At 31.8% G+C, this 11,697-nt stretch overlaps 1 protein-coding gene across 1 annotated transcript in view; it reads right to left on the bottom strand.

Moving 5' to 3' along the window:
* LOC111051692 overlaps positions 1 to 11,218 on the bottom strand; it is a 28,718-nt gene extending 17,500 nt beyond the window's left edge. Inside the window, exons 1-2 of the mRNA XM_039435543.1 lie at positions 11,005 to 11,218; positions 9,879 to 9,938 (exon numbers count right to left, since the gene is read on the bottom strand). Of these exons, the coding sequence (XP_039291477.1) occupies positions 9,879 to 9,938; positions 11,005 to 11,037 (93 nt within the window). The 5' untranslated portion in view covers positions 11,038 to 11,218. The remainder of the gene's footprint in view (positions 1 to 9,878; positions 9,939 to 11,004) is intronic.
* Between the last annotated feature and the right edge of the window lie 479 nt (positions 11,219 to 11,697).

Here is an 11,697-nt window from a genome sequence, read left to right on the forward strand (position 1 = left end):
AAATAACAATACATCTTTTAAAAGAGATATCAACATAAAATTCATCAAATTCTTAGAACATTTAGAACATACTTGAAAACTTGTAGAACAGTATCAAAACATTATCAGATATTAATAATCCCCAATAATATCTATCTTTATACTATCATGAAAGCTGCAAAGACAAATACGGTATTCCTCAAGTATCACATCACGGAATTCTACATAGGAAGACTATTCAAAATATGTGATATCAAAACAAATTTAGAAAAGCTAGGGTCCTTGAAAATTCTATTCGATCCTTTACAACTTTAAGACCAAAATTATTTTAAAACATTAATTTATAAATAAGGGACCTTTAAACATTTCATATACTAATTCAACTTTTAGTAGTTTAGTAGATTATAAAATATAAATTCAAAGAAAACTGAAATTCCCAGCTGGATCCTTACAGAGAAAATATATGGCCTCACATTTCAATGTAAAGATACAACCGAAAATCTATTACTCAAACCAAATTAATAAAATTTGTAAACTATCCATTCCCAATAATATCTCAAAGTACGATTCAACAAAAAGTCTAATTCCGCATGTTTTAATTGATTTAAATGGTTCACCTCTAATACCCCTCCCTTTTTGAAAGTCTATATAGTTACTAAAACCCATTCTGTCACATCCGGAGTTCCTGGGACGTTTGTTTTATTTGGAAAAAGTTGTTACCTCAAAGCTGTTTCTTCAATTTGAATCTAGGCTCAGTGATCGAGCTCTATACGTCCAGATGGACAGGAGACAGCATACCCCAAGCTTCTAGGACTGCCATCGATTCAGAGGCATCTCAGCGGCTTAAAGACACACGTTCACGAGACATTCATGAACCCGTAAATTGATGGACTCGTACATTGATGGACCCATACTTTGATGGACCCATACTTTGACCGCTGTAGAATGAAAAAATAAACTAGGATAATCAAATTAACTCAACTTCAGTTAAGTCATAAAGTCAACCTAGGTACTTTAGGTTATATAAAGCTCAAATCAATACTTATTACTTTAAAACACAAATAGACATTACCTACTCCAATATCTTGATTTAATAGAAAATAATTTATTTGTAATCAGGGTCATGCCCTATATACAAAGAGATGGGTGTACATAGTTATTATTCCATAATACCAAACTTTAATTCACTAGTTGATTGAACAACTTTTCATAACAAGGTCTTTCGAGTATTGTTGTTAGTTTGTTCAGTCAGTTCTCTTAAATTACATATATAGTGTAATTTAAAAAATGAATTACATGATAGGTGTTTCCTTAAGAATCAAGAAAGCTTTTCATTAGAATCAGCAAAACAAATAAAATCTATATCACAAAATACTGTCATTTATATTTAGGTTAATAGCTTCCTCTTCAAAAATGATTTAAAATAAAAAAAATCTCAATTACTTCTAATAGGTACTCTAAATTTCTACAAAACATATACCATTCATTTTCTTCCAACATTTATCAGTTTGAATTACCATTACCATCTTCCATTCAAATCAAAAGGACTATTCTCAATTATTATACTTTAATTACATTACAATAGATACTTTGATGAAAGCTTTCATCGATAATAATTTCCTTAATTATATTATAAATCTATGACATACATTCAGTAGCGGTAATAGGAGGAAAATCTCCATTGTGAGGTGACAAATTTGATATCCTCTCTTCTCAATTGAAGCAATTACTGAGGTGTGAAAAACTAGATATGCTACTGGAACAAAAGGTTCCAGAGCCAAATACTACCAAGCCCAAAGCTGGCATGAAAGCCATGATGAACACAAAATACTGTGACAACATTTTGTACTGCTTACAACAGAGGACAGACACTGTGTGAATGCACTTCGCTTCTGTCGTCTTGCCGTGGACAGCTGTAAACGGCCTCACTAGATAGGAACCTAACCAACGTTAACTGTGATTGGCAGTTACTATTTTCTAGAAAAATTTCTGCCAATAGAAAGGAACAGTACAACTATAATTTAAGATACATTCTCCCACCAAGTGACAGCTATTTTCCAAATTCCTAACCAAATAAGGCATGATTGATAATCAATCGGACACAAACTCCGTGCCTTATAAGGTCATGAACCAGACTGATGCTCCAGGAAAATCGTTGATTTTCTTAGTACTATAACTTCTATGCACACACTAACAAAGTCGACACAACACAACGCAGAAAAGCAAACTAGTGAAACAAACTGTTATAGTAGACTGACTTCTAATGATAATTCGCATAATCCTCATCATTCACAATTGGAACAATAAATATTGTTACAGTTTAAAAAAATGAAGAAACTCGTGATATTTTCCTCATCTTCACAGTCTCGACAGTTTTTTGATGATAAACAGTGATGCGAGATGTACCAAGGTATTCAAGGCAACACAGCTTATAAAGCATGTAATTCTCTTCTATTTGAGACCAATTGCAAGTTTCTATCATGTATCATACTTGTTTTAGAAACTCTTCAATAACATTAAAATCGCAGTAAAAATGAGAAAATAAAAATCATTATTTCTCCAATTGACTGTAACTTTAGAACAGTATTGAAATAAAAAATATGATTGATGGGAGCGAAAAGAGAAGAAAATCCTCTACAAACTTGACTACTTTTAAGATTTTTTATCTGAAGTGTTTCACAAGATACACAACTTTTTCCTCATGAGAAATTTGTGATATTTCCCTCATTTCCACAGTCTCGCATATTCAAAGTGGCATATCTTGTGAAACACTTCAGATAAAAAATCCAAGAATGTAGGTAGTCATCAAGTTTGTAGAGAATTTTCTCTCCTTTTGGCTCCCATGAATCATACTTCTGATTTCAAGACCGTTCCAAAGTTATAGTCAATTGAAATAGTTATTTGTGCAACTAGTGCGCAAAGTGACAGTTTGCTGCACTGAAAGAAACGTTTACGCCTGAGCCGTAGGCGAGGGCGGAATGGCTTCTTGAGTGCAGCAGAGGAACTTTGCGCACATATTTCACATTTAATTTTTCCTACAGTTACCATTAAATATGAGAAGTGGTTGATTGAATGATTATGGGTAAAATGATGGCTGAAATCCATCAAATGTTTGTGTGTGTGTGATGCTGTTATTAATAGCAACTTTAATTCATTTAAAAATTAATAATCCAATTGAAGTTCAAAATTCTCAGCCAAAGTTCTCATTTTTATTCATTAAAGAATCAGAAAAAATACAGATGGAACAAAAACTTCATATTCAAAATACACGCCAACAGCTTGTTGGCTGAACTGAGATGCAAGATGGCTGAACAAAACAAGATGGCTGAACCGACAAGTGCACGACCTAGTGGGAAGAATCGTACCTAAGTTTGTTTCATCCAGCTAAAGATTATTATTATTTTTTTTTTTTTTAAGATTACGTCCTAAAGACTCCAGTCATGGAGTATAAGACAAGTCATGTTATTACATAATAATTCTAATACTAAGTAGTTCAACCTAGTTTAGGTTTGAAAGGAATTCTTGTACACTATAAAAAGCTCTATCAACTAAATATTTTTTAATTTGTTTTTTGAAAATCTTCAAATCATCATTACTTTTCAAGATTTGAGGTAGCTTGTTATAAAATTTCCTACCAATATAATCTGGTTTTTGTTCAAATAACCTACTATTGTGACCCATTATATGATAATCTGCTCTGTTTCGCGTATTATACTCATGAACATCTGAATTCTGGATCACACCACTCGTTTTCACATGCATTACAACTTCATATACATACAAAGAGCACAGTTAATAGACCAAGCTTTTTAAATAAAGGCCTACAAGAGTCTAACCTATTCACTTTCTCTATACATCTGAGTGCCTTCTTTTGAATCTTAAACACCCTGTCCATATTTTGTTGAGATGAATTACCCCATACTAAAATAGCATACCTAATATGAGATAGTATAAGTCCATGGTAAGCAGTTAACAGTAGTTTTTTATCATTCAGCCTAGCAAGCTGCCGCAGGACAAATACCCCAGATGATATCTTATTACATATCCTCTCAATGTAAGGATGCCATGTTAATTTCCTGTCCAATAAAATTCCCAAGAATGCTACTTTCTCTTCTTGGTCTAATTCATTTCCCTCTACAAACACATTTATTTCTCTATCCTCTACTGAATTATATTTACTTTTGAATTGTAGGAATTGACATTTCTTACTATTTATTGTTAATTGCCTTTGCTTCAAGAATTGGACAATTGCCTGTACTCCAGTAAAAGCATTTATTTCTAGACTATCTAATAAATAATTGTTAAAGATAAGCGATGTGTCATCAGCAAACAACAGAGCTCTGTGATCTTTTAACTCTTTTGGTAATTGGTTCACATACAACAGAAACAGTAAGGGACCCAGAATTGAGCCTTGAGGTACTCCAGCCTGGACCTCCAGTTTTTGAGATTTAATTTTTACTATTTCATTCCCATCCACCTTGGTAAGCTCAACACACTGGTTTCTACCTATGAGATATGATTCAAACCATTTTAGTTCTATACCATTCACACCTACAGTTTTTAGTATTTCCAATAATATTCTATGGTTCACACAATCAAAAGCTTTGGATAAATCAAGAAATATTGCGGCTGCCTTCTCACCTGAATCTATTATATCTATTAGTCTTTCAACAAGGGATACTATTGCAGTCTTAGTAGATTTCCCTTTCCTGAACCCATGCTGTTCATCACATATGAAATTAATTTCTTCCAGGTGCATCAATAGCCTATTTAAAACTACTCTTTCAAAAATTTTACTTATTACATTTAGAATACTAATGGGTCTATAATTTTCAACTCTTTCAGAATCACCGCTCTTGAAAATTGGCAAAATTTTTCCTTGTTTCAGATCATCAGGGAAAATACCCTGCTCTAGTGAAGTATTAAGGAGATGCAATAGAGGGTCCAGTAATTCATTTTCACATTTTTTTAAAATTTTGCTTGAGACCCCATCCAATCCTACTGTTTTTTTGTTATTCAAATTTTTTATTATTCTTGACAACTCATCTCTTGATAATGGATGAAATTTAAATACCTTTTCAATTGGCTCAGCATTTAATGTAGTTGTATTACAAGTATTAGTGTTCAGTGACTTTTGGAGATTATATGCAACCTGTTGATAATACTTATTGAAAAAGTTACAAATGTCTATACTATCATCCATATAATTTCCATGTTCATCGATTATCCTAGGGACATTAGTAACTGTATCTTTTTGAGCTGCTCTCCTATTTCTATTAATTACCTCCCAAACAGCAGAGTTAAAATTGGTACTAGTTGTTAATATTTCAGCTGTTTTCTTACACTTAGCTTTCCTCACTTCTTTTGCATAGTTTTTCTTTAGACATTTGTATTTGACTTCACTCGGAACATCCCTCACTAATTTAAATTCCTCATAGGCTTCTCTAACAATATTTCTTTGAGTAAGAATATCTTATTACTGAAACACGATTCAGAAATTTAGACTTTTGCTCAAATTAACGAGAAAAATGCTCAAAGTAAACTGAAAAATATTTATAAAAATAACATAGACAACAGAGAATATTTATTGTAGTATTGTTATGTTTTTTATTATTTTTATTCATATGAATATCGAACGGTAATCATTTAACCTCAAAATTCGAATTTTATAATGTATATTTGCTACTTTTCTCATTTCTTGGAGTTGAAATAATAATTATCAATAGAAAAGAACTATTATTTATTATTATTATTCAATGATGAGAATTCGTAAATGATGATTATTTAATTATGATTTAGATGAAAATTATTCTTGTGAATTACGGTCACATTAAATTTTTCCTACAGTTACCATTGAATATGAAAAGTGGGTAATTATGGGTAAGATGATGGCTGAAATCCATCAAATGTTTGTGTGTGTGTGTGATGCTGTTATTAATAAAAACCTTTATTCATTTAAAAATTAATAATCAAATTGAAGTTGAAAATTCTCAGCCAAATTTCTCATTTATATTCATTCAAGAATCAGAAGAAACACAGATAGAACAAAAAATTCACATTCAAAATACATGCCAACAGCTGATTGAGATGGCTGAACTGACAAGCATGCGACCTAGTGGGTAGAATCGTACCTAAGTTTGTTTCATCCAGCTAAAAACTAGAGAATCAGGATTCAGAAATTTAGACTTTTGCTCAAATTACCGAGAAAAATGCTCAAAGTGAACTGAAAAATATTTATAAAAATAACATAGACAACAGAGAATATTTATTGTAGTATTCTTATGTTTTTTATTTATATGAATATCGAACAGCAGTGAACTCTATACTAACTGGAAGGGGCTGACCAATGCTAAGCTACAGCCAAAAGTGTGTAAGGCGGAGTGAGTAAGACAGGCCTACTGTGTGGGATTCCCTTCTCTCTCGTACTCATACATTTAAGCAGGTTGTTGCGGCTCTTGAGTACGATTTTTCATTTTTAAAGTTGAAAAACGGATTTGAATGAGTATTAGGGCTATCAGTATTAGATCACAACCTTTTCTCTTAAATATTGTGATGTATTTGTCATAAAATGTGTAGAATTGAATAAAAATACGACCGAGAAATGGTGATGTATTGTGTTGCATTTGGATGCAAGAATGGGCATGTTAAAGGAAATGAAACAGGTAAGTCAAACATTTTTATTCTATTAATTGATTTGAAGAAACCTTTTTGTTTTGCATACATTTCCAATACTTTTTTCCATATTGATTAGTTTATTTGACCAAAAATAAAACAACAAATTTGGTTATATTCCTAGTATACGGTGATAGTCTCTATGCTAATTGAAAATTTAGGCCTACATTATAGCATCTAAAATAAAGAAACATAGTTGAAGAACGAATTAATCCTTATTCAAAAAAGAATAAATACAAAAAATGATTAATAATTCTGTGTTATCATCATGAGATGACATAATTTATTTTAGGTACCTTCTTTTATTTTGAAAAATATGATATTGCAATCAGCTGAATTTTGATTAATTTTTTAAACCTTTCCATTTCAAATAAATAATCGTTCAATTTACAATATTATAATAATTATTTAGCATATTTTACTGTTTGCTTATCATATGGTCATAATAATAATATCGAGTGACCTGGCTGGCTCAGGTCTGGTGTCAGAGTTTTCAGGTTGCAACTGATCAATTTCAGGGCCTCTGACATGACCTAACGACTGCTTTTTAGACAGCCGGGAACGACGACTTAACGTGTCCATCCGAAACACGGGAGTGGCCCGAGATATGGTCATAATTATAATACAATTGATATGTTTCTTCATAGATTTCTATGCATCATTTCTGAAACTCCCACACTTACATGATTTGAAATGTTATCAGAATACCTATTGCTATCATTACATATTCAATAATCCTGTGTTATTGAACCATCAAGAGTCCACATAATTCATTTTATTTACCTACTTTTATTGTAAAAAATATGATATTGTTATCAACTGAATTATAATTTATTAATTTTTGGAACCTTTTAATCTCAAATTGTTCATTCTACTCTGGTAATTATGTAGCATATTTTACTGTTTGCTTATCATAGTCATATAATATAATAAAATGTTTCTTCGTTATTTGCTTCATTTCTGAAACTCCCACTCTTACATGATTTGAAATTACACCAATGCACACCTACATAATTCTACATTCATAGCCTGCTGTAAGTAGGCCTATATTATTAAATTTATTTCATTAAACAATAAATCATAAATCTTTCCTTTAACAATAACAATAAATCATATAATCCAAAAAACAATAGTATATCCAATCAAAATAAACATCAGACTGTGATAGTTTCAATTAAACACAGCCCTCCTTTGGACTGTGTACAAACAAAATTCGGGATTGGAATAATAATGACTATGAGCCTGTTTTTTCATTACCAATCATTTCATGACAGTTTATATTTGTCCTTGTTAAATAAATGAAAATTAATAAATCATACGCTTCTCTGAAATCTGGCCCAAAGTTATTCCCTTGCTTGTGAAAAGTTGACATTACTAAAACTACTGCAGTCACAAAAGAAAAAAACTTTTCTTTATTCATATTCAACCTATTTCATTATTTTTGCTCTCAAAAAGTTAACAATAAACTCCTCAATGAAGGAAAAATAACGCTTCCATGGAATAAGACATACAATATAGAAATAAAATAGAAATTGCAACTGTGCAACGCATTTTCCCATAGAAGCCAATGTGTTACAAAATGACGAATCCCACAGCAATGCGGGTTGCCTATCTTCACCAGCTGCCTCACTTTCTTTGTGTTACTAGTCCATTCCAGTTAGTATAGAGTTCACTGTCGAACAGTTATCATTTAACCTCAAAATTCGAATTTTATAATGTCTATTTGCTACTTTTCTCATTGCTTGCAGTTGAAATAATAATTATCAATAGAAAATAACTATTATTTATTATAAAAGGATTAGAATTCGTAAACGATGATTATTTAATTATAATTTAGATGAACATTATTCTTGTTTTGGATTTCTAGATTGGGATTTTATCATAAATGTAGGGTAGCCATTGAAATGATTCTTATCTAAATCTAACCACAGTCATTGTTACCAACTCAATTTTTGTTTTCGTGCACTAATCCTACATATAACCCACCAACTATTTTGTGTTGCCATGTTGCAAATCTGGAGTGCAGAAACATTTTTCCCGCACTAGAGCGGAAAAGTGATTCTTTGCTTTCTGTAATCAGTGCAGGAATGGCCACTTTTCAAGGTAACTGTAGGAAAAAATTATAATTTTTATTTTCTCATTTTTTCTGTGATTTCAATGTTATTGAAGAGTCTCTAAAACGAGTATGATACATGATAGAAACTTGCAATTGGTCTCAAATAGAAGAGAATTACATGCTTTATAAGCAGTGTTGCCTTGAATACCTTGGTACATCTCGAATCACTGTCTATTATTGATAAACTGTCGAGACTGTAAAAGTGAGGGAAATATCACGAATTTCTTCATTTTTTTAAACAAACGTATCTTACTTCACCATCATATTTTTACAAAAATAAATTACCTCACATAAAAGAGGAGATTCTGTTCTTCAAATCAAGACCAAGTACAATTTTTTATCATTCCGGCTTACCGAGATACATAGTTTTGTATTTCTATTAACTGTGATAATTACAGATATTATGAGTTCTTAATATTATTGTGCTTGTCTTTTTGGTCTCAAAATTTTATAGTTTTTTTCGAAATTTAAAATTTTCAATTAATTGTGATTGTTTTAATTTAATTTGGAAGTATTTTTTAATATGAAAATGATTTTTGTGTGTTTTTGATTGAAAATTGAGTGTGTGATTGAAGAATGTTGAGTGACACATAACCTAGCTACATTTGAACTGTTGTATAAATTAGAATTGGAGCCGTTTTGGGCTTATATGCCTGTGGTACTTTTCTGTAAGTTGTGTAATTCTGAATGATTGAATAAATAAAATAAATAAATTATACTTCTGATTTAAATACTGTTAACTGTTAAAAAACTATTTTTTACAGTTGAACTATATTCAATCTATTTGTGTTTCAACTGACCCTTGTGGAGTACATTTAACACCTGCTGATATTCAATATTATGGAGTGGCCGTAGTTGAGTGGATTAGATGCTGGCTTCGTGATCCAAAGGCCCAGGTTCGAATCCCAGCCCGGGCAAGATATTTTTATTGGGCCACTCCCGTGTTTCGGATGGACACGTTAAACCGTAGGTCCCGGGCTGCCTAAAAAGCAGTTATAAGTCATGCCAGAGGCCCTGAAATTGATCAGTTGTGACCTGAAAACTCTGACACTAGACTTAAGCCTTCCAGGTCACACAATATTATTTTATTATATTATGAAAGTCCACTTACCCATGATTTAGATTCCTGCATATTTACTTCTAATACTCCTACCGCAATGCTGGGGAGAAACTGCAAAAATAAATTGTTACCATTCAGTGTTCATAATTGAAAAAAAAAATCAACTCTTTCCAAATTCTTAGAAATGAAGACTTTACCTGATGTTCGTAGAAGGTGACTATTTATCAGAAAAAATTGAAAAACATAATTTCGGGTTGAGTTTTCTGCTCCCTTATCCTATACTATTAAACGAGCAAATTCTGTTTATATGTTCAGATGTTTTTATGTTTTTATTTGTATGTGACCGGATCTCGAAAACTGCTCTAACGATTCTCACGAAATTTGGAACAAAGCAGGTTTATGATATGAGAATTCGATTGCACTAGGTCTCAACCCTGGGATAGCTCGCTGAAGGACATTAAAAGGATAAATACGTCATTGGAAAAACAGCTGGAAATGTTGTCGTTTGTCAATACTGTAATGGAAGTGAGTGGACGAGTGCATGTGTGGGATCATTCAGCTGATCTCACGAGAAGAAAAATTCAGCAAGAAAAAAATATTTTCATTTATTTCTCTTTTTTTAGAAAAGATGTTTACTTCAGAAAGTCTAAAATAGTAACTAGATGCTGTTGGTGTATAGTAGAATTGTAGCCTACATAGTATATGAACAAAATATTGTAGCAAACATAGTATATCATTCTAAATCGAATTCATAGTATATCATTCTATTTGTAATTGATGATGTGTTTGTTTTTGGAGTGTGAATAAATTTTTATTTTGATGAGTGATAGTAGCTTAACCTAGATTTTGATTTGGACTATAGTATAAATTTGAAAAGGGACAGTTTTGGGCATAAGCCTGTTGTGCCTCCTCATATAACTGTAAAAATAATTGTACGGCTGAAAAAATGAATAAATAGATATAAACTATAAATTCAATCTTTTAATACAAATTATCTATGCTCTTACACTCCAGAGCGAAGCTCTATATTGTTGATTTCAACACGAAATTGCAGTCCTGTGAAAAGATGTGACAAAAATAGAACTGTGTTTGTACAATTGAAATTTTCCCTCCGTTAGTTCTCGAAAAAAAATGAGGAAACTGGAGGAGAAAATCTAGATGTATATGGAGTACTTACAATAGTCAGTAGGCAAATAGTGGAGATATGCATATTGCACTTGCTCTAAAGGATGGAGTCTAAGTGAAATCTAGAAGATGAAGTTTAGAAGTCTATAAGTGAAGTCAAGAAGATGAAGTTTAAGTGAAGTCCAGAGGATGTAGACTAGTCTGGAGGATAAAGCCCTGAAGAATGAAACGTTGTTTTAGGAACGTGGATAACGACTGTGACAGTAGAAGAATGGAGTCCTCTTTTATGTGAAATATTGACAATACAACTGATTGCTTGAACCAGTAAGAAAGTAAATAGTTGTTAGAGCTCTACTATATTGAATGCTTATTTCGATAAATATTGTACATATGATTGGATGTATTGTTCGCAGAGTATACAAGTCTATTTTTTATTTGATGTGAAATCTTGACAATACAACCCAGATTGCACACAAACGGAAAAATCAATGAAAATCACGTTTCCTTTTGACATTTTTACTTTCCTTGCCCTACTACCATAGGTAAGGAAAGTATTGCTTTCCAAAAAAAATTAAGGTACCCAAATTTCAAGTTTTCTATACGTTTCAAGGGCCCCTGAGTCCAAAAACATGATTTTTGGGTGTTGGTCTGTGTGTGTGTGTGTGTGTATGTGTGTATGTGTGTATGTGTGTATGTCTGTGAACACGATAACTCCATTCCTAATCAACCGATTGACTTGAAATTC

The sequence above is a fragment of the Nilaparvata lugens genome, chromosome 9, assembly GCF_014356525.2.
Source record: "Nilaparvata lugens isolate BPH chromosome 9, ASM1435652v1, whole genome shotgun sequence".
NCBI classification, from domain to species: domain Eukaryota; kingdom Metazoa; phylum Arthropoda; class Insecta; order Hemiptera; family Delphacidae; genus Nilaparvata; species Nilaparvata lugens.